The sequence below is a fragment of the Cervus canadensis genome, chromosome 32 (assembly GCF_019320065.1).
Source record: "Cervus canadensis isolate Bull #8, Minnesota chromosome 32, ASM1932006v1, whole genome shotgun sequence".
NCBI lineage: Eukaryota > Metazoa > Chordata > Mammalia > Artiodactyla > Cervidae > Cervus > Cervus canadensis.
This window is the reverse complement of record NC_057417.1, coordinates 6,659,619-6,682,818: the sequence shown is the minus strand read 5'-3', so window position 1 is coordinate 6,682,818 and position 23,200 is coordinate 6,659,619. Positions and strand designations below refer to the sequence as shown.

Here is a 23,200-nt window from a genome sequence, read left to right as displayed (position 1 = left end):
GCAGGTGGGCGTGGCCACGAAGCGACGCAGGGAAGTCGTACGCGCAGGGGGTGGGGCCGCGCCTGCGCATGCCGCCCCGCCATGGCGGCCGCCTGAGCGCAGTGGTGAGACGCTCTGGGGGCACCTCGGGTTGCGGCAGGCGGCGGGTAAGCTCTTTGGAGGAGCGGCGGCATGGGGAACGATGCAGGTGGCCTTCCGGCACCGAACCTGGCCTTGAAGCGCGAGCTCCCCCACGGACTTGAAGCCTTAAACCACTCAGCCTCAGTTTTCTAAGCGAGGATGTGGGGGGGGGAGGAGTCCCTGCCTGCCTGTGGGTTTCCGTCTGGGGTCCAAGCAGCCCCCTGGGTTTCGGATTAGGAAGGGACGACGATGCCCGAGCTGTGACTCCTGGTTGAGAGGGCATGCGTAGCCCGCCGGCTGGAGTCCTCAGAGGCGGCGTGACAGAGGGAATGAAGAGCCCTAAGGACCAAGGACCCTGGAGCCCCTGACTCTGACCCGCGCCGTGGCCGGGGCCAAGTCTCAGCTCGCCAGCCCTGGGCCTCGGCTCCGGAATCGCGCCCAGTTCCCCGTCGTTGATGACTAGGTGACACCTGGCAGAGAGAGAGCCTGGGAGGCAGGCAGGTGTTCCAACCACCCAGATCCCGGCAAACTGCTTTTAGCGGGCACCCTTGACAGGGTTAGGATGACAGCGTCGGCGTCTGGCCCCCATAGCCTAGAAGAACCAAGGACACTTGTCAGCAACTCCTGTGAGATGAATCTGCAGCACGAAGGAGGGGGCGGAGGTCCTATCTGCAGTTGGGGTGTCCTTTCCCACCTCCCCAATCAGGAGAGGGGACTGAAGCCCATCCAACCCCATAATTCACAGACCAAGACCATGAGTCAGCTGTTCCTAAGTAGAGATACTGACTATTGCCTTTTCCCATCTTCCAGCACATCCTTTAATAATTATTCTTATCAGTACTATAATGATGAAAGTGAAAGTGAGAGTCACTCAGTCCTGTCTTAACTCTTTGCAACCCCGTGGACTGTAGCCCTGCCAGGTTCCTCTGTCCTTGTATTTCTTCAGGCAAGAATACTGGAGTGGGTAGCCATTCCCTACTCTAGGGGATCTTCCTGACCCAGGGATCAAACCCTCCTCTCTTGCCTCTCCTGCACTGGCAGGCAGGTTCTTTACCAGCTGAGGCACCGGGCAAGTTGAGCACTTACTATGTCTTGAACCCTGAAAGTGATCATTGTCTCTTCTAATGCTCATGTAGACCCTGAGACGGGTCCAAGGTGCCCCTGTAATTCCCAGAGATCTGGTTCTAGGGAAAGCCCCTTAAAGGGAATCCCCTTTACCTAGTACTTCATTGTAGAGTGTGTTTCCTGGTAGGCCGGGGCAGGTTGGTTTTCAAAATAGAAATTTCAAGGAATCTAGATCATACCACCTGAAAGTGCCCAATCTCGTCTGATCTCAGAAGCTAAGCAGGGTTGGGCCTGTTTGGCACTTGGACGGGAGAAATTTCAACTGCAAGTTAAAGGAGCTTATTTTTTTGTCTATATTTAAAAGTATTGGTGTATAACTGCAGTGTTACATCTTTTAGTCCTCAGGGAGCCAAATCTGCCTTTAAAATGATTGGTCATGGTTGGCCTACACTGTGTTAAGAGTGGATCCTCTTCGTGGATCCACCCTAATTTTTCCAGTCCTCATTGTTTGAGGGCTTTTGCCTGTGAGGCAACAACCCTCCCCACCCACCCACCCCCAGCACTTCTCCTCCATCAATTTCTGCACCATGAAATCTTGCATCCATTTATCAGATTCACAGCTTCACCTCACAACACAGTAACTTTGTGCAGGTTTATCACATCAGATAGAAAAGCCAGCATGGAGTGACTCTTTTTATAGTAAACGTTTATGTTGGTACTTTTGCTTCCCCGTGGCAAGTGCTTAAATGTAGGAATTCAGTTATGTGGACTCAGATTATAGACCGTGGTGGCTTATGACGATCCCATTTTCCAACTGAAGGAATGGAGGCCCAAGAGGTTTCATGATATTCGTGGGGCACACGGCTAGTGCACACATCTACCCAGATAGGAGTGGTTCCTGTAGGGGGCCAGGGATTGTGGCAGGTTTGTGTCAAACACCTGAAACCAACCCCATGACAAGAAAATTGTGGGGTTTATTTACAATTGCTGTGCACCAAGGACTCTGCTCAGTGCATGACACACACCTTCCACATCCTGCTGCCCCCAACCCCGCAAGCTGAGAATATAGTTGAAGAAACTGGTCCAGAGAGGTGAAGTGATTTTCTCAGGGTCACACAGTGAGGAGGTTGGAGACAAGCTTTAACACCTGCTCCGCCCAGCATCACAGCCCTAGGCTCTGTCCACATGCTGCTGCTGTCTGATGGTTTTTGATGAGGTGGAACATTTGATGGAGGAAGAGCTTTCCTGTTTTTGTTTCTTTTTTTTTTCGGCCATGCCTAATGGCATGTGGGATCTTAGTTCCCTGACCAGGGATCAAACTCACCCCCTGCATTAGAAGTGCAGAGTCTTAACCTCTGGACTGCCAGGGAAGTCTCAAGCCTTCCTGTTTTGTTTTGTTTTTCCCACATTTTAGAAAAGTTTATCTTTGTGTGTGTATGTTGGTTTCTGCCAAACATCAACATGAATCAGCCACAGGTGTACTTACATCCCCTCCCTCTTGAAGCTCCCTCCCACCTTCCTCCCCACCCCACTCCTCTAAGTTGTTACCGATCCCCAGTTTGAGTTCCCTGAGTCCATACAACAAATTCCCATCGACTGTCTATTTTACATATGGTAATGTAAGTTTCCATGTTAACTATACATCCCACCCTCTCCTTCCTCCCCTCCCCACCCTCCCCGTGTCCATAAGTCTGTTCTCTATGTCTGTGTCTCCATTGCTACCCTGCAAATAATTTCATCACTACCATCTTTCTAGATTCCATATATATGCATTAGTATATAATATTTCTTTTCCTGACTTACTTCACTCTGTATAATAGTCTCTAGGTTCATCCACCTCATTAGAACTGACTCAAATGTGTTCATTTTTATGGCTGAGTAGTATTCCATTGTATATATGTACCACAACTTCTTTATCCATTCATCTATCATTGGACATCTAGGTTGCCTGCATGTTTTAGCTATTGTAAATAGTGCTGCAGTGAACACTGGGGTACGTGTGTCTTTTTCAGTTTTTGTTTCCTAAGGGTATATGCCTAGGAGTGGGATTGCTGGATCATGTGGTGGTTTTATTTCTAGGTTTTTAAGGACTCTTCATACTGTCTTACATAGTCCAAGCCTTCCTGTTTTTAACCACTTTGCCTCCAGCATGGTTTTCCAAATTTTAGTTATTGTTGGGTCACCTTCATAATTCTTCAAAACCTATATATCACCTGTACAATGATTCCTTTAGTTGATTTTGCTTTAAATCCACTCACTTTTTTTAAAGTTTAAAAAGAAGATTTTAAAACAAATGATATGTGGGCAGCTGCAGTCAATTTCTAGGAAGAGAAAAGATTATAGGGAAAAAACTACTCAATGTGTCGTGTAAATTGTGATTAAATACTGTTTTAAGAAAAACTAGCTGCCAGAGACAAATTGGGTGACTAATGGAGAAAACTGACCATGAACTGGGTTTTAAATGATATAAAGGAATTGTTAGTTATCTTAGGTCTGCTAATGGTCTTTTGGTTATGTAGGAGCATGTTCTTACGAGACAGACAGATGCTGAAAAATTATTTAGAGTAAAATGTCATGATGTCTGGAAGGTGCTCAGTTCAGGGGAGGAAAAAAACCTAGATTGATTGATCACGTATGACAGTGTGCATGATCACTGAATCTAAGCAGTGGGTATATGGCTGTTTATTACACTGTGCCCTCAACTTGCTAGTATTTGAAATTTTTCATAACAAAAAGGTTGGAAAAAATAAAAAGGATAGGAAAACTGTTTTCAGTATAAATGGAAATTTGGATCCCTTGCCACATGTAAAAGGTTACTATGAAAGTCAACACCGTGCTAAACAGAGTAACATCTCTGTTTATTATCTCGCCAGGGCCCTGAGACGTTCACCTGCAGGATTACGAGAGGACTGAAAAGAGAAGCCTTTCTTCCAGGGTGACCCGGAGCGCTCTGCCCCTGGGGTGCGTCACTCACACCGCTCCCCCCGGGACCTGCTGTCTGAGGACTTGCTCTCGCCCCTCAGGTGCTGCCGTCCATGGTCACCGGCTCCCGCGCCCGCCATGGACGAGATCACCTTCAGAAGCGACACTGTGCTGTCAGACGTCCACCTGTACACCCCGAACCAGCGGCGCCTCATGGTGCGGCTGAACGGCATGGGGCAGCCGGGTAAGCTGCCGCAGCCCGGGAGCCCACTGTGTTTTCTGCGTTCTCACAGAAAGGATGAGGAGGACCAGCTTGTCTGACTTAACCCTCGCAGCACTTCTTAGGAGCCCCTGTCTCACAGAGCAAGCCCCCCCCACCCCGCGCCCTGCCAAGCCCCTGCCGTGTGCCAGGCCGGATGTGATGCTGGGAAAGTGGAGGGGATGGGCTGAACTCTGCTCTCGGGGAGCCCACAGACCAGTCGGGGAGACGTGGCCCTCTCCCAGGCTGGCTTCTCCCGCCAGGGCCCCCTGGTTTTCTTCCCACACACCCTCCCCCATTCCTCTAGCCCAAGGGATCTTTTCTTTCTTTCTTTTTAATATTTATTTTTATTTAATCATTTGACTGCACCGGTCTAAGTTGCAGCACACAGGATCTTTGCTCTTCTCTGCTGCATGCGGGACCTAGTTCCCTGACCAGGGATCAAACCAGGATCCTCTACACTCAGAGTGCAAAATCTTAGCTGATGGATCACCAAGGAAGTGCCCCAGGGGTTCTTATGAAAAATGCAGATCACACCACTGCCCAGATTCAGACCCTCCGGTGGCTTCCTGTGCTCTCAGAATGAAACCAGAGTCCTCACCTTGGCCTTTGAGGCTCAGCCTGGCCCCTGCCGAAGTGTCCACACCTTCTCACTCGCCATCAATGCCCAGCAGCCACTTCTGGGTCTTTTCTGTCCCTCACACCAGGCACACACCTTCCTCTCTGAGCACCTTTGCGCCTGCTCTTCACTCTGCCCAGAACATTCTCCCCTCCCGGGACCTCCCTGGCCACCCTCCCCAGCTCCTGTCACCCTGTGCTTGCTTATTTTTTTGTCGCGATTAGTTACTCTCCCTTTCCCTCCTGTCCCCATTTGGATTCCAGGATTCAGGAAACTGGCTCAGAACAGATGAGCTACTTGGTCCGGGGATCAGACAGCAGGGACACAGAGGACTCTGGCCCGGGACTGTCCACTCAAGTCCTGGCACCCCCTACCTCCAGCCTGGCACCATACTCTTAGCGAAACTTGTCCCAGTGACTCTCTGGGCCCCAGGTGGTGAGGGCCCCGGCATCCGTGTCCCAGCCTCCAGACCTCAAGGCAGGACAGTGTTGCAAGGAAGGCAGTGGCCCAGGGGTCGGGGAGACTGGATTTGGATCCTGCCTCAGCCATACCCACAGCTGTGTGACCTTGGTCAGCTCACTTAACTTGTGAGCCTCAGTTTCCACATGTGTAAAATGGAGCAACACTGTTGGGTTCATGGCTGCTGTGAGGCGTAAATGAGAGCACGTGAGCTGAGGGCCTACAGTGTAGGTCAGAACGTGGCTGCTCTGAGACCACAGCTTCACAGCCGAATCACACGGGCCTTTTCTGCTGCCATCACGATGTCTCCACCTGGCCCTTTTCTTTTCCACTGTGGTTTATTATGTGACAGTGAACATCGTTCCCTCTGCTATGCAGTAGGACCTTATTTGCCTCCCCGCCTCTCCCCACCCCGCCCAGCCTTTAAAACTCTTTCCAGGTGGAAATTGAGGAAAGGAAATAGGAAAGGAGACAGTGTAGAAATACTCTGTGTGTTTCGCTTTCAGTCTTCCTGTCCCAGTTCAAGCTTCTGTGGGACCGAGACTCTCAGACTGACTCAGGGGCCAAGGGTGGCAATCACACAGAGAGGACCCCTCCCGCCGGCACCGTCTGCAGCCACGTGGGGGCCTCCCTCCAGGCAGGGGCCGACACCACCACCCCAGAAGGGTTGGCGGCTCATCTGGACGAGGACGGGGACTTGGACGTCGTGAGAAGACCCCGGGCTGCCTCGGCCTCCGAGCCACCAGGGCCTCCGAGAGACAAGGTACATCCCATGATCCTAACGCAGGAGGAAGACGACGTCCTGGGAGACGAAGCCCCAGAGAGCAGCCCCTACAACGTCATCAAAATAGGTAAATAAAGGGCCGCTCACCTGCCACCAGGGCAGCGCCACAGTGGGTCAGGGCACACGGCCCCTTGAGCGCTGGCCAGTCCAGGCATCACAGGGCGGGCCGGGTCAGCAGGACCCAAGCACAGACACTGGAGCCCGCCGGGGAGAGTGCCAAAACGTGGTCAGACCCCCCTCCTACTCCAGACTCCTCAGTGGCTCCCGTTGCCCTCAGGACACAGTCCATGAGCTCAGCTTAGCTTGGCCCACCTCCCCAGCCTCAGTTCCCACACCGCCCACCCTCTCACCTTCTGTGCGCTTCCTCACCTGCGCGCCTCCACTGGAGCGAACCTCCGTCTCGGAGGGCCTGCCCCGCCCCTGCTTCCCTGGCTGACACGTTCCCCGTTGTTGTAGTGCGAGTCCCAGCTCGGCAGTCAGCTGTTCCAGAAGCCTTGCCGCTGCGGCTGCCACCTGTCTCGGCATCCTGAGCCCACGCGGCTGCCCGGCTGTGGTCGGGGTTGTCGCTGGAAGACTGGGCCAGCGGGGGCAGGCAGCAGGGAGCCCTGGCAGATTCCAGAGCCGGATCGGGGCAGAGGAAGACGGAGAGGGAAGTAGGTCCATAGTCAACCTGGAGGAGCAGGTGGGCCGATCAGATGGCCCGGGAGTGGGAGCTAGAAGCTGGGGGCGCGGGGCGGGAGGGGGTCTCAGCGGGCCCTTGGGCAGGGCCCAGAGCGTCCACACCTGCCCGGGGTCAGGGCAGAGGGCATTGGCAGAGCAGGGATTTTGATCTCCGGAAATGCCAGGGGTGGAAAGCAGCAAGGGCAGGAAGTAAGCCAGCAGTGATGAGGCACCTGTTGTGTTGTGATGTCCACCTTCATCACCTCAGTGGTCTTCACAGACCCTCTAGGGCGTGGTTCAGATGAGGAAGTGACAGGCTCAAGGCCGTGCAGTTTGGCGCCAGTGAGGGAGGTTCTGAACCCATGTGGACCGTCTCCTCAGGCAGGGCTCCGGCCACCCCCGCCCTGCTCGTCTGCGGGGAGGAGCTCTGATTTGAATCTGTTCATTGAGATCTAGAATCCAGGTGGTGCCTGAGGTCCCAGGTAAAGGCCTCCCTCAATACTGGCCCAGGTCGGGGGCATGGGATCCACTGGACTCTCTCAAACACCCTAACAGAACAGCCACTCTGAGTGATAGCAGCCTGGTCAGCGGTCCAGGACACCATGACCAAGCGCCTGCTGCTCCCCGGCCAGCTGGTTCTAGATCGCCCGGCGGGGCCGCTTCTCTGTTTCCTGTGGATTGTCTCTAGTCCCTGCGGCCCTCCCAGGGATGAGTGTTCCCATTTCCCAGAGGAGGGAGCTGAGGCTCAGAGAGGTTGAGGAACTTGCCCACGTCACTCAGCTAATCAGTACAGAGCCTCGATTCACACTGGGTCTGTCCGACCCCACCGCCCATGTTCCCTGCCCACGTCGTGTGACCGGAACACTGGAAAGTTCTGTTGTCAAAAATCTTAACGCTTACTCGTGGACCAGCCAGGAATTCACAGACACAAGGTTCCAAGTAAATTATGAGCATTTCCCCCATTTTATAGATAAAGACCTGGAACCCAAAGGGAACGCAGAAGAGGCAGGGCTGGAACTTGGGCTGTCGGATTTCTTGAGTCACTTGCCTTTTCCATTGGTCTGAGACTCACACCAGTACTTTAACCGCAGAGCTCAGTCTCCTTTTCTGTGAAATGGGTGTAATCTCCCTGGTTGTAAGGAACAGAGGGAGCTGGCCCACATGGAGCCCTTAGTACAGTGCCTGGCACATAGTAGGTGCTCAATAAATATGAGTTGCCGTCAGCTTCATTCCCGGGGACCAATCAGTGCGCAGGAGGGAGATAGCTGAGGAGGAGAGTCTGGGTTCCCACAGGCCTGGAGACTGTCCTGACGGGCCAGGCACCCCTCAGACACTGAGACTATTTGCCTCACCCCCTTTGCTAACCCTGGGGTTTCTCATGGGGCTTCCCAGGTGGCTCGGGGGTAAAGAATCTGCCTGCCAATGCAGGAGACTTGGGTTTGATCCCTGGATCAGGAAGATCCCCTGGAGGAGGAAATGGCAACCCACTTCAGTATTCTTGCCCGGAAAATCCCATGGACAGAGGAGCCTGGCGGGCTACAGTTCATGGGGTCACAAAGATTTGGACGCAACTGAGCTACTGAGCACGTATGAAAGTTTCTCAAGCTGGGCTTTTATGCTCTTAACGAGGCCACTGGGATTGTTTAAGTGTAAACTGGCTTTCCCATGAGGCAGGAGCTCACCACCCTTGACCCTGGTTAGGGAGGCCTTTGAGCCCACAAATGAGAGGATGTTATTTCTGCATCTTGTGAAGGAGCAACCCATGGCTCTGGTGCTGAGGTTGGTGACTCATGCCACCAGCCAGATCTGTGACCGAGCCTGGGTCACCCTCAGGTCTGTGAGCTCAGTCCACGTTCTCGCTCAAGGGAAGCCAAGCACCCCTTAAATGCAGCCAGAGGCAAAACTTCAGTCCAAGGGACCTCTGGGAGAAAAGACCAGGCTCAGACTACCGAGATTCCCATGGGAAGGTGCCTCTGGCTTGGCCAGGCAGACTGGAAGGAGGCAAAGAAAGATGGAATGAGGCCCCTCTGCTGGGGGACCTGAGTCACAGGGGGAGAGTGGGCCAGGGACAGTGCAGGGGCTGCAGAGACTGGGGAGGAGGTGGGGTGGGGTGTTTGGACTAAAGGTCCAAGGCAGCTGGAGAAGAGAGCCCCCTGGGAAGGCCTCTTCTCACACGCACACTCGCACACACTCACCCCTTCAGCCTTGCTGTTTCTTCTCCCAGCCCTGCTCCCTGCTCCTGGTTTGATGTGAGCGGCTGCCCTGCCATGCATGTGTCCTGGTATTTGATTTGCTGGCCATCACCATCTCACTTAAAGATGCAAGAGCCAGTTCTTCTCTAACAGGAAAAATGTTTGCCGTCACTCTTTCTTCTTGACCTCATAGTTCTGTGCTCCGTCCTGACCCCACTAACCGGCACTAGATTGTGTCCTGTGTTTGAGAATACTTCAAGTGAAGTGTGGGGTGTGTGTTGGTGGTTAAGTTGGGCCAAGTCCTTTTGTGGCCGGAATATCCCGGCCACGGTCTGGACTTGAGTCCAGGCTTCAGTGATCTGAAGGAAAGGAATACTCATCCCGCCCTGGAGGCTAGCGGACGGCCACGTGGCCTGTTTTTCTGCTGCTGTTTAGAACGCCGGCCTCCAGCCCCCGTCCTACCGTGTCGGCCACCTCGCCCGCACCCTGTCTGTGTCCTGTCCATCCCTGTTTTCACAGTGGCCCTTTCTCTCTTGGTTTCCGCCCCATCCAGAGCACACCATGGCCACCCCCCTGGAGGATGTTGGCAAGCAGGTGGGTAGGTCCCGTCCTCTCCCCGCGGCCCTGCAGGGTCTCTTGAGAGCCTCAGGTCACCTGCCGTCCCTGCCTCCTCTCCCCTCCAGGTGTGGCGGGGTGCCCTGCTCCTGGCAGACTACATCCTGTTCCAGCGAGACCTCTTCCAGGGTCGCACGGTGCTGGAGCTCGGGGCGGGCACCGGGCTGGCCAGCATCATCGCAGCCACTGTGGCACAGACTGTATATTGTACAGGTAAAGCCCCACCATCCCGGGCTACGGGGGAGCTTTTTCTTCACAAAGGGTGTGCTGACTGGATAAAAGAGGGAGGGAGGGAGACTGGGAATCCGACCTTGGCAGCTGTTGATTCTGCCCTTCTCCCTGGCTGGTTTTCTCCACCCTCTGCTGTTTTCCCAGCAATTCCAGCAGGTTCAGGACCAGCAGCTTGGCTGGTACCTCTGCTCACACCCCCTCAAGAAAGTAAACATCTCAGAAATCAGGAAGAGTGTACCTCTCATAAGGCTTAAAGATGGGCTTCCCAGGTGGCACTAGTGGTAAAGAATCCACCTCCCAACACAGGAGACATAAGAGACACAGGTTCAATCCCTGGGTCAGGAAGATCCCCTGGAGGAGGGACTGGCAACCCACTCCAGTGTTCTTGCCTGGAGAATCCCATGGGCAGAGGAGCCTGGCAGGCTACAGTTGCAGAGTTGGCTATGACTGAAGTGACTTAGTACAAGGCTTCAGTTCAGTCGCTCAGTCGTGTCCAACTCTTTGCGACCCCATGAACCGCAGCACGCCAGGCCTCCCTGTCCTTCACCAACTCCCGGAGCTTACCCAAACTCATGTTCATTGAGTCGGTGATACCATCCAACCATCTCATCCTCTGTCGTCCCCTTCTCCTCCTGTCTTCAATCTTTCCCAGTGTTAGGGTCTTTTCAGATGAGTCAGTTCTTCACATCAGGTGGCCAAAGTATTGGAGTTTCAGTTTCAGCATCACTCCTGCCAAGGAACACCCAGGACTGATCTCCCAGGATGGACTGGTTGGATCTCCTTACTGTCCAAGGGACTCTCAAGAGTCTCCTGCAACACCACAGGCTTAAAGACAGTTTATTATTTTTTTCCTGATTATAGAAATCTTGCCTACTCTCTTGGACAATTTGTAGAACAGCAAATAAATTTCCTCATAATTTCACAATCCCCAGATAGTGTCAGCAGTGTGCAGGCCACTGCATGCCACACATGGGAAACCTGGGGTGAACGAAACAGATCAAGTCGCTGTACGCAGGAAGCTTCGGAGTCTATTCTTTAACTGTGTAAATTATTTTTTACAATCTTTTCCTTTGTATGTACATGCTCCCAAATAACTTAGATCAAACTACATATATTCAGTGCCTTATCCTGTCAAAAATGTCAGAAAATAGGAAGCACATTTTCCATTGTCATTAAGTTATTGATAAATAACTTAATGGCTGATTCATGTCAATGTATGGCCAAAACCACTACAATATTGTAAAGTAATTAGCCTCCAATTAAAATAAATTAATTAATTTTTAAAAATTAACCTTTAATGATCAAGCAGTATTTCATCCCTTTTCTCTCTTTTTTTTTTAACCATTCTCCTATTGCTGGACATTTTGGCTGTTTTCATGTGGTATAGTTTTGTTTTTTGGTTTTTTTTTTTTGCTTTTCTTTTGCACTGCAACCAATACCTTTGTGCCTCTTCAGTTGATGATCCTTAAACCAGATTCCTGGAAGTGAGTGGGACCTTTCTTAAGCTTTTGATGTAAGTGTGTTAGTCACTCAGTCGTGTCCAACTCTGCCACCCCATGGACTATAGGCTCCCACTCCAGGCTCCTCTGTCCATGGAATTCTCCAGACAAGAATACTGGAGAGGGTTGCGATGCCCTCCTCCAGGGGATCTTCCCAACCCAGGGATCAAACCTGGGTCTCCTGCATTGCAGGCAGATTCTTTACCATCTGAGCCCCCAGGGAAGCCTGTACCTACTTGTTAATGTACTTAATGATTGCTTTTTAAAAGCTTTATTTTGAAATAGTATTAGATTCACACAAAAGTTGCCAGAACAGTACAGAAAGTGCCGTGCACCCTCCCCCCAACTCCTACCATGATGACATCAGGGGTCACACCCGCAAACTGACACAGGGCAGTACCTCCAGCTACACTCCAGACTTGGCCGGGGTGCTTCCTCAGGGACAGTCTACCAGTTTGTAAGAAAGTAGGATCTCAGCAGGTGATTATTATTAATGTTCTTCTTTTTTAAATCTTTAATAGCCGCTAGGCAGAAAGTGGTGTCTGCTGACACGCTTTGTGTTTCATCAGATTCTTAGTTTATGTTTCCGTGGCGCCCATCTTTTGCATCTGGGCTGAGAAAGGGGAAGCCTGGGAGGCAGGCGTCCTGCTCAGATACCCTGTGTCAGCCACTGGTCAGGAGTCTGCAGCAAGGCCACTCTGTGGCTCCTGGACAGTTGGTGTAAATGGCCAGTGAACTTGACAGAGTCAAGTCACCAAGCAGCACCCGAGGGCTGTGCTCACGCCTGGAGCCTGACACCAGCATCTCATCTGTTAGTGATTATCTTTCCCTTGAGAGAGCGTGCCTGCAGGCAGCATATTACAGTTAGTAAGGCCTTTTCGTGAGCACCAGCACCTGCAAGCTCACAGCCACCCCAGGCAGCCTGTCAGCATCCCCTCTTTCCAAACGGGAGGGGCTGAGGTCAGGTGGCTGGCCCACAGTCACCCGGGGAGCCCCCTCGGGGCCGACCGAGGGGTGGAGGGCGGAGGCAGCCCCAGGCTCCAGGTCCCCCACCCCCACTCAGCCACCACTGCCCCTCTCGAATCCGCTTGGCACGTTAGAATCCAACACGAGATCTTCTGACAAAAATACCATAAAGGCTTAAAAACTGCTGACCCAGCCCTGTGCTGCCAGGAACATCCCTCAGTGTTCTGTTCCAGAGCCCCAGCAGCAGGGACAGGGCTTCCCGCCACCCCCACTCCCACCACCCCCGGGCTCTGCATGGTCCCTGGGTAGAGACACTGGTCCAGTCCCAGGGAGGTCTGGGGGTGGGGGGACGGCGGGGGGTGCTCCATGGTCAAGGAAAGCCAAGGGGCCAAGAAACGCCATTCACAAGGCTTCCTATGCACTCCACATGCTTGCTCTCCTGATTGAAAAGTTAATTTTGGCAAAGCACCGCCCTGGCCCCCTTCCAGGGCTCACCGAGCTACAACTCAGTTCTGCTCAAGTGGCAGGAACCCCTGCCTGGTCAGAGCAGCAGGCGGGTGGGGAGATGCGATGGTGGAGGCAGTGAGTCAAACCCCGGGGCGTGGCTGTCAGCCCGCCTGACGCTGCTCTGTCCCCACCAGTCACATCCAGACGCCCTCCTGGCTCATCCATCTGCTGGGGCATCAAAGAGCAGGCCTCGATTTGGAGTCAGAGATGCTTGGGTGCAGACTTTCCTGATGGTCTAAGGATCCGCTGAGGATCCTGCCAGTGCAGGGTTCGATCCCTGGTCTGGGAAGATCCCACGTGGTGCAGAGCAGCTAAGCCTTGGGCACCACAGCTACTGAGCCCGTGCTCTAGAAGTACTTGGGTTCTACTCCCAGCCCTGGCTCCACCCAACCACATGACTCGGCCCGGCCACTTCGTCTGTGACAGGACCGTGATGCCAGCTCAGGGTCATTAGAAAGGTCAAGGGTGGACTCGGGAAGCGCGTGCATGTTTCATGAGCTCTGAAGATGCTGGGAGTTCTCATTCCTCCTCTCTGGAATGCGGAGTCTGCCCCACGAGGACAATCTTCTTCTCTAAGGAAGAGATCATGAGAAGGAGCCTTAAGGTGAACATACTTCATTTTGGCCTGAAACACACAGGAGGAACGTTGGTTTCCATTTTGCACATCTCTGCCGCCAGGCCGTGGACAGGAGCTCTCTGCAGGCGGGAGCACGGAGGTGAAGGGCCGGCGCTTCATGACTGCCCTCTGTCTCCCCAGATGTCGGTGCAGACCTTTTGGCCATGTGCCAGCGAAACATCGCCCTCAACAGCCACCTGCTCGCCTCTGGAGGTGAGGCCTGTTGGGTCCCCACCCGGGAGGGGGGCTCCTCTGTCTGGCAGGTGGGCCAGACACCCAGAACCGGGGCACCGGGAGGCGGTTTCCCCCCAGACAGGAGGGAGCAGACATCCTGGCCTCGTGGCCCTGCAGGTGTGCAATGGCTCTGTCCTTCCTCCTCTCTGCCCACGCCTCCACTGCGCCTGCCTCCGCCCTCTCCTCCCTGCAGGCCATGGGGCCCCTGCCGGGTCTCCCCAGCTCCTTGTCTGACCACTTCCCTCCCTGCTGAGCATCTTCCAGGGGCAAAGTCTGTGCTCCTCCTCTGGCTCCTGCCCCCTCTCCTGACAGCCGCACTGTCCAGCCCTGCGCCCAGAGAGCCACAGACTCACCTCACATGCCCTTCCTTCGGCCTGGGGTGCCCCCTGCCCCATCGGCCTGACCACCCAAAAGAGGATGCTGCTGATGGAGGCGCCGCCTGTGCACACCCCTCCCTCACACAGACTCGGACAGGGTCAGCCGGTCCCACAGACTTCAGACCCTTCAGAGATTGCCCGTTGTTCTTGGAGCAGAGACCCAGCTCCTTTGCTCGTCTAGATCCTGTGGGGTCTGGTCTCTGCCCATTGGCAGTCCCTACCCTACCTTCACTCCAGACATCCTGGCCTGGCTGGAGACTTGGTCTGGAAGCATGTCCTTTTCATATCAGCATCTGCTGCCCGCTGGTCTCCTGGGACAGGGACGTGCCTCATAAGACTGCTCCCTGGGCCAGCACCAGGCCTGACGCTTAACGTGAAAAGCATGGGATGGGGGACTTCCCTGATGGTCCAGTGGTTACTATTCCATGCTTCCACTGCTGGGGCCCCAAGTTCAGTCCTCGGTCAGGAAATCAAAATACCGCAAGCCACACAGCATGACCAAAAAAAATAAATAGTGGGACGGGTGGACCATGAGGTGAAGTGAGAGGTTCGTCTTCCCTAACTGTGCTGAGTTTGGGGAGTTGTGCTTGTGTCTGTTTTGCAGGCGGTGTGGTCAAGGTCAAGGAGCTGGACTGGCTGAGAGACAGCCTCTGCACAGGTGCGTGGCCGCCTCGCTCGGGTCCCTGTTCGTTCCTTCGTGGCTCCTCGGGCCACCTCGAGGCCGTCCGCCCTGTGGCCTCGGCTGACCAGCAGGGCCCTGTGTCCATTGGCTGATGAGCGACAGCTGCCCTCCTTGCTGCCCATGCCAGGCGCCCCACACTCGTTCTGTCGTTCGGACTCACTGCATCACTGTCCCGTCTGTCCTGTAGTCCCTGGGTCACGCGCGAAGACGGGTGCCCAGAGAGGTTCGGTGCTTGCCCAGGGCCACAGGTACTGGCTGGGCAAGGTGTGAACCCGAGCCTGTGGGACTCCCGGGCTGAGACCATTTGCCTGCAGGAGTGGGCTCGTGGGGGTTCAGGGTCCGCTGGGCGGGGGAGATTGCTAAATTTTGCTTTTTAAGTTTCTTGTACAGACTAACTCACAACTCACACCCTTGCTCTTTTTCTTGGTACAAGAACTTTTCCTGCCAGACGTGGGGTGAGGAAAACCATTGTTGTTGCGTGCACCCAGCGCACTTGAGGTCCCTCGGTCCCCCTGACAGTCCTGTGAGGGAAGCCTGTCAGGCCCATCCTAGCATGAATCACCGCAGCCCAGAGAGGTGAAGCGCTTTTCTCAGGTCACACAGCAAGTCCACGGGGCCGGGAGTGCCGAGGACGGAGGGGCAGCCCCTGTTCTGTTCAGGCTGCCGGCCAAGGCAGCAGGTCCAGCCCCTCGTGGCTGAGGCAGGCCAGGCAGAAGCTCCTGCTGGGATTCAGGGCTGCCTGGCGGTGCCCTCTGTGCCCCCTCACCCACCCCGGCTTCTTCTCCTAAAGCTTACTGCAGTCCATCTCGGTGAGAACTGGTGGCCCGCAGAGCAAGGGCTGAGCCCGTGATGTGCTTCCGCTTCCACAGACCCCGAGGCCCCCTTCAGCTGGTCCGAGGAGGACATCTCCCACCTGTACGGCAACACCACCATCCTGCTGGCGGCCGAAGGTGAGGGCACCTCTGCCTCACCACACGTGGTCCTCGGGGGGTGGTCCTCAGGGGTGGCCTCCTGCCACGGCTCCTGCCGCTTTCCTTCTGAGCTGCGACTGATCACGTCCATACAGGTTCCTTCCCAGGGTCCTTGGGATCCGCTAAGGGATCCTCCTCCCTGACGTTTGCCTGTTTTCTTCCCCTCAGTGTTTTATGATGACGACCTAACTGATGCTGTGTTTAAAACCCTCTCCCGACTGGCCCACAAGCTCAAGAACGCCTGCACCGCCATCCTCTCGGTGGAGAAGAGGTGAGCTCCGCGCGGGCCAGGCCACCCTCGCCTGCCATATGCGTCCATTCATGTCGTCCTCGTCCCTTCCTCATCCAGCGCCTGCTGTCCCTGACACATGCAACCTCGTGTGACCCCCACTCAGCAGTGTGTGTGCAGGCGCCGCCGCCCCCATCGCACAGCCACGGGGAGGAGGCTGAGACTTCACGGGGCTGGAGCTCTGGGGACCCGTCCAGGCCCTGCTGGGCAGTGGGCACCCCGGAGCCCAGATGAGTGGCCGCAGCGTTCGCAGAGGCGCTCCCTGTCTGTGCCCCACGCCCCTGTCCTCCCCAATTGCACTCACAGCCCCTCCAGGGTGCTTCCCCAGGAGGTCCTGAGATGCTAGGGCTCCCGTTGCGGGAGTGACCCTCATGGTAGATGCAGCGCGGGGCCTGCTACACACATTTTCCTCTAATTCATAAGCTAGCACACAGCTCTTCTGAAGGCAGTTTAGAATCGATAGCAAAAATCAAAACCGAGCAGACTGACTGACCCAGCAGTTGAGCTTCTAGAACCGGCCCTGCGGCAGCAATCGCGGGCGAGCACAGAGCCATCCAGTCAGGCATGGCTGCTCCCGCAGCTTTTACACGATGAGGCCCAGGACGCCCACCTGCTTGGTCCCCATGACCTGTGGCACCTCGTGGACCCGATCACTTGGTTTGAACTTGACACCTGCCCCTCCCCTCTGAGCCCGTCCCGCTGGGGTGAGTGGAGGTGGTCACTGACCCGCCTCTAAGGCTTCCTGCTCAGCACGCGGAGGCGCTCGCTTAAAGTCCGGCGGAACGGGAGGGACCGAAAGCACCGGGGGTGATGGCGGCGCTCTCTCTGGTTGCGCACAGGCTGAACTTCACGCTGAGGCACCTGGACGTCACGTGCGAGGCCTACGACCACTTCCGCGCGTGGCTGCGGCGGCTGGAGGGGCTGGCTGGCGGGCGCCTGCGCTTCGCTGTGGAGCCGGTGGACGCCTCGTTCCCGCAGCTCCTGGTGTACGAGCGCATCCAGCAGCTGGTAGGTGCGCGCGCCGGCGCCGGGCTGCAGGCTCTGGGCGAGGCCGCGGGCCGCAGGCGCAGGAGGCGATGAGCCAGGGTCCAGGTTGGGCCCGACCCGAGCTCTAGCAGCTGATCGCTGCGCTGGGCCCTGCTGGTCTGGCGCGGTGAATGGTCACCCGGCTTTAGGGCACGTCCTTTCCCCGCGGGCAGCGCGGACTCCCGGGGAAGCCGGCAGGCGGCGGAGGGGGCGTTCGGTTGGGCTGACGGCCACTCTTCACTGTGAAAGTGTATGGCCTCGCCGGCTGGGGGGGGTGGGTCTGATGGCCCTGGGCCCTTCTAACTGGCGGGCAGGGTCCTCTAACTCTCACGTGGGCCTCTGAGCGGTCACCCTGATGACAGGCGCCAGGTGTTGGCTGCCTCCCCACCCGGGCAAGGTGAGTTCCCGGGAAATGGCAGCAGTGTGTGCTCGGTCGCTCAGTCGTGTCCGGCTCTGTGTGACCCCATGGACTGTAGCCCACCAGGCTTCTCTGTCCTTGGGATTCTCCAGGCCAGAGTCCTGCAGTGGGTAGCCTTTCCCTTCTCCAGCGGATCTTCCTGACCCAGGGATGGAACCCAGGTCTCCCACACTGCAGGCGGATTCTTTACCAGGGAAGCCAGGGTTAACCCTACAGGCACATCACTTCTATTTCAGTTTTAAAACCAGCACTGGGGGGAAATTTGGAAAGTCTAAAATCCCCTTTAAAATTCCTTAAAATGCCCAGGAGCTGAAGTCATAGAAGTCCCAAGGGCTTTCGTTCCCTCGGCCGTTGTCTGCAGCTGCCCTTTCTCTGGGCCTGTGGAGACCAGGCCTGGCTCCCCCCTCGTTCTGTCCCACCAGCAAGCACAGTGTTGGGCGCGCTGCTCCCAGAAGCAGGAGCTGTGTGACCTGCTGCCATCCTCGTCCCTTAGACCACGGGGCAGCCTCAGCCTCTCAGATCTGTGCCAGGACTCAGCACGCAGCTCCTCCACGGAAGAGCCCAGAGCCGTCAGAGGGGCCGCCTGTTCTCCCAGTAGCTTCCACACTGCCCAGTGTTCACCTCTTGTTGGGGCTTCTCTTTTGCCAGTTTACACCCCTTTGTGAAACTAAAGTCTTGTTTGCTCACCTGGGAATCCATCCCTCCGTTTGCTGCAGGAACTCTGGAAGATCTTTGTGGAACCAGTAACAGAGCCCATCGTGTCTGTAGACACAGCTTCTCGACCATTCTCGTGACATTTCTAATAAAGTTGAAAGCTCACAAAGTCATGTGCTTGAGAATTTTATCATTGATTTTTTATCATTTAAAAAATATGGTAAATGGATCTTCTATGACCCAATATGGTTTTAACTCTTCATAACCAAAATCAGGGGTGTTTGGAGCAGACGTAAAAGCTACTCCTCTGGTCCCCCTGGCTGCCCAGGGTCCAGCCTCCCCAGCCATCTGCCTCGTGGGCGTTTCCCTTCCTCAGCCTGGGCTGGTCCCCCCTCCCTTCTCTCCACCGTGTGGCACCTGCACAGGTGTCTGTCTGTCTGTCTGTCTGGTCTTTAACCCGCTTCCCTGAGCCTCACCTTGTCACCTCCGCTCCTCCCACCACCTCTCTACCTCCTTCTCTCTCCTGCTTTCCAGTTTGAGTCCCACCGTCCCTCCCCGCGGTCCTCTCCCCCCACCCCCTCGGTGCTCCCGCATACTTTGCACCGCCCCCCGGGGTGAGCACAGCCCCACCCCGATGCCCCTCCTGCTCCAGCCCAGCCACCCCTGCCCACGTCGCTGTCCCCCAAGCACAGGTCCCATTTCTGTCCTGACACAGTGGGCCAGGCTTCTCCAATCTCCATTCATTTTATTTTCCCAACCACTCTACTCTAGTAAGTCAGCAGCCTGGTTAGACCCATTTAATGGTTAAGAAGACTAAGGCTCTCGAAAGGGAAAAGTCTCCACGAAGGCAGGGACCTGTTTGTCTCACACGCCAGTCCATTGCTGACGTCTGACCCTGGCCCAGAGCAGGGGCTCAGTACATTTTGTGGAATTAATTGTTTGGAGGAATTGTCACTTAGAGTGCTGTCTTTCAGTTGTGGGTGCTCTTGCTTTCGGGGCATTTGGCTAAGTTGGGAAGCATTTTGGGTTGTCACGCCTCGGGGAGATGGGTGCCCCCAGCCAAGGAGGCTGCTAAACATCCCATACCACAGGACAGCCCCCACAGCAAAGTACAATCTAGCCCAAAAATGGTAGTGCTGCCGAGGCAGAGAAACCGTGACCTGGAAGAAGAGGATCAGCTACTTTAGGAAAGAAAATAGGCCTCGGTTGAACCTGCCGTGAAGGCGATGCAGGAGAATGAGTCCCAGCCTTTCCCACCAGGAGTGGAAGGAGATGTACACGTACCATCTTTAAATCTTACAGAGACCTTGAGAGGCAGAAGGATCCCTATTTTAAATGTGAGAAATCTGGAGTTCAGAGAGGGTAAGCAACCTGCCCACCACCACACAGCTACCATGTGGCGGAGTCAGGCTCCCAGCCCAGGCCTGTGATCCCGCATCCCCAGTATGGTTCCCAGACCAGCAACCCCGGCAGTGCCGTCTCCTGGGAGCCTGTTAGACATGTAGCAGCAAGCCCAGCCCAGACCCGAGTCAGACCTGCATTCTGACAAGACCCCGTGCAATTTGTGAACACAGAGGTTTGCGAAGCCTTGCCTCTGAGATCGTCCCCTTTTCCAAGATTACTATACACACCAAAAAACTTCCCTGATTGTTAATTGGCTATACCCCAATACAAAATGTTTTGAATTTTTAAAAATTTAAAATTAAAAAATAAATTTAAAATTGTAAAAAAAAAAAAACTTCCCTGATTGACTTGCGATAATCAAGCAGAGTAGCAGATCAAGACAGGAATCATTTATATTTTGATATGGATTTCTGATGTAATTCCACAGTGATAAGACTGTATAATTTCAATACCTTTAGACTGTGAAGTTTTTGCACCTTGTTTTATGTCCCTGGATATGTTCCAGTGTCTCCTGGTTTATAGTCTATGGGAACTTGAATAGAATTTGTATCTTACTGTTGTGTGAAAATTGTATAAATCTTAATTATGTTGAATTGGTTCACGGTGCTTTTCAGGTCTACTATATCCTACTTTTCTGTCCTAATAATTTTTAAGAGTTTGATATTGAAACTCCAACTAAAAATCTTAATTTATCTACTTAAATAATTTTAATATATAGTGGAGCTATATGTAACTTGAAGAGGAAATAACCTCTTGATGAAAGTGAAAGAGGAGAGTGAAAAGGCCAGCTTAAAACTCAATCTTTAAAAAACTAAGATCATGGCATCCAGTCCCATCACTTTGCGGCGAATAGAAGGGGAAAAGTTGGAAGCAGTGACAGATTCTCTCTTCTTGGGCTCTAAAATCACTGCAGATGGTGACTGCAGCCATGAAATCAGAAGACGATTGCTTCTTGAAAGGAAGCTATGGCAAACCTAAAAAGCAAAGACTCACTTTGCCGACAAAGGTCCATATAGTCAAAACTCTAGTCTTTCCGGTAGTCATGTATGGATGTGAGAGTTGGACCACAAAGAAGACAGAGCACCACAGAATTGATGCTTTTGAACTGTGGTGTTGGAGAAGACTCTTGAGAGTCCCTTGGACTGCAAGGAAATCAAACCAGTCAATCCTAAAGGAAATCAACCCTGACTATTCACTGGAAGGACTGATGCTGAGGCTGAAGCTCCAATTCTTTGGCCACCTGATGTGAAGAGCTGACTCATTGGAAAAGACCCTGATGCTATGGAAGATTGAGGGAAGAAGAAGAGAGTGACAGAGGATGAGATGGTTGGATGGCATCACCAATTCAATGGACATAAACTTGGGCAAACTCCGGGAGATGGTGAGGGACAGGGAGGCCCAACATGCTGCAGTCCACGGGGTTGCAAAGAGTCAGACACGACTTGGCGACAACAATGACTTTCATCATTTAAAAAAGAAAAAAGTAAAAAAAAAAAAAAAAAAAAGACAGGATTTATTAATAATAAGTATTCAAAACAGCAGCACCGGTGACTTTCCCAGCACTCCTGGGGACAAACCTATCAAGGTAATTGCCACCAAGCGATAGAGTTGTCATGCCTTTCACTTGGTGCATCAGGGGACATGCTTTTATGTGCAAACCACTCGGCCTGAAAGCTTCCTCTAAGTGGAGCCTGGAATTAATCTTGATTCACTATAATTCAAAGCATCATCAGATTTTCACTCCTCAGAGTCAAAATGCACCCTTATCACCGTGTTTTACAGCTTTGCTTGAGCTTCTGGAAGTGCCTGTTTGGCAGTGATATTTCAGAATCATCAGACCATCGAGATGTTGTACTAGGGTAGGGAATTAATCCAGGCCGTTGGACTCAATATTTTTTTGGACATATTCTAACATTTTCAGAAGATATACAGCCCAGGGAGGGGACTTGATGGTTCAAGCCTGCCTGGGAAATATTTGGTAAAACTAACAAACAGGAATGATATGGGCCCAGCACTTCTCAAATCCTATGCATGCGAGTCACCCAGGGTTTTGACAAACACAGCTTCTCAGTCCCGAGCGGGGCTTCATGCTGCAATTTAACAGGCTCCCAGGTGACGCTGGTGCTTCTGGTCAAGGGACCACAGGTCATCCCTGGTTGAGAGCACAGACTCTGGGGTTGGGCAAATCTGGGTTCAGTCCTAGCTCTGCCATGGACCAGTCAGGTGACCTTGGACAAACAACCTAGTCTCTCTGAGCCTCAGCTTCCTCATCTGTAAGATGGTAAGACCCCATATTCATGGAGTTACTGCAAAGATGACATTAGATAAGCCAAGGAAGATGCACCAGGGGACTTCCCTGGTGGTCTAGTGGCTGAGAATTCGCCTTGCAGTGCAGGGAACACACATTCGATCCCTGATCAGGAAACTAAGATGCCTCATGTCCTGGAGCAACTAAGCCCAAATGCCACAACTGCTGAGCCTGAGCGCCACAACTAGAGCTGTTCCCATATGATACAATTCCACACGCCACAACTGAGGCCTGACACAGTTGAATAAATAGTTAAATATATATCTCTTTAAATTTTTTTAAGAAAGATGAACTGGGGAGGTTTTCACTAGATGGCAGGTATTGGCCCAATGCAGACTCGTTGGGGTGGGAGCATTTTCCGTTTGTACACTGTGGCCCACATGATTTGGTCTGATGGTCATCTTCTCCCGCTGGATGGAATCACTGAGAGCCGTCTCTTCCTATCCGTGTCAGTAAAAGGGGTGCTGGGAATTCCCTGGCAGCCCAGTGGTTAGGACTGCATGCTTTCACTGCCATGACCCAGGTTCAGTCCCTGGTGGGGGAACTAAGATCCTGAAAACCAAGCAGTGCAGCCAGAGGGGGGGAAAAAAACAGACACAATAGCTGGACAGAGAGCAAATCTGAAGAGGCGCATGGAACAGACCTGCCTAAAATCCCCAGCTCCGTGTTATACACAGAAGTCACTTTGGAGGACTTGGGTGGCCTTTAGAGGAGGAACAGGCAAGTCACCCTCAACACCGCCAGTAGGGGAACCTGCTTCCTGGGGAAACGATCTCGGGGTCCAGGTCTCATGCAGTAACAGTGGCCCCCAAGATTTTTGGCACCAGGAAACAGGCTTAATGGAACACAATTTTTCCACGGAGTGAGGTAGTGGGCGAGGGGCGGGGGCTTAGATGGTTTGGGGATGAATCAAGTATGTGACATTTACTGTGCACTTTATATTTCTATTATGATTACATCAGCTCCCCCTGAGATCATCAGGCATTAGATCCCGGAAGTTGGGGACCCCCGTCATACAGGGTGGAGCTGAAGTGGGATGTCGTGTCTGCCCATCTGTGGTGAGACCCTCATGTGTGGGGCTGACCATGCGCTGGCAAGCTGATCCTGGCCCTCTGTGACTCTGATACTAAGCTCCTTACAGGCGCCCCAGCTCGCTGGTCTCTATGTCAAGGTGACCCTTAGGCATCTGGGAGCTCAACTGCAGCAGCTGTCCGGGGTGCCCTGGCACTGGTCTCTCCTGATGGGATGACAATGCCATGAATGCAATGCCCGCAGCCTTCTAGAAAGCTACACAAGAGTGGTATTAGATCTCAGGAGTATGAC

General features: G+C 53.8%; 1 protein-coding gene across 5 annotated transcripts; it reads left to right on the top strand.

Moving 5' to 3' along the window:
* The first annotated feature begins 27 nt into the window (after nucleotides 1-27).
* On the top strand, nucleotides 28-18,338 carry METTL22 (methyltransferase 22, Kin17 lysine). 5 transcript variants are annotated; one of them, XM_043456071.1, is made up of 11 exons: nucleotides 28-146; nucleotides 4,059-4,351; nucleotides 5,951-6,295; nucleotides 9,634-9,674; nucleotides 9,764-9,908; nucleotides 13,656-13,727; nucleotides 14,730-14,783; nucleotides 15,677-15,757; nucleotides 15,947-16,049; nucleotides 16,907-17,075; nucleotides 18,228-18,338. In XM_043456071.1, the coding sequence occupies exons 2-11, from the start codon at nucleotides 4,246-4,248 to the stop codon at nucleotides 18,303-18,305; spliced, it is 1,194 nt and encodes a 397-aa protein (XP_043312006.1). In that variant the 5' UTR covers nucleotides 28-146; nucleotides 4,059-4,245; the 3' UTR covers nucleotides 18,306-18,338. The 5 variants fall into 5 exon arrangements, with proteins under 5 accessions (XP_043312006.1, XP_043312007.1, XP_043312010.1 ...); XM_043456072.1 differs by having other exon boundaries at nucleotides 48-146; nucleotides 4,209-4,351; XM_043456070.1 differs by lacking the exon at nucleotides 28-146 and adding an exon at nucleotides 170-583 and having other exon boundaries at nucleotides 4,209-4,351.
* The last annotated feature ends 4,862 nt before the right edge of the window (nucleotides 18,339-23,200 follow it).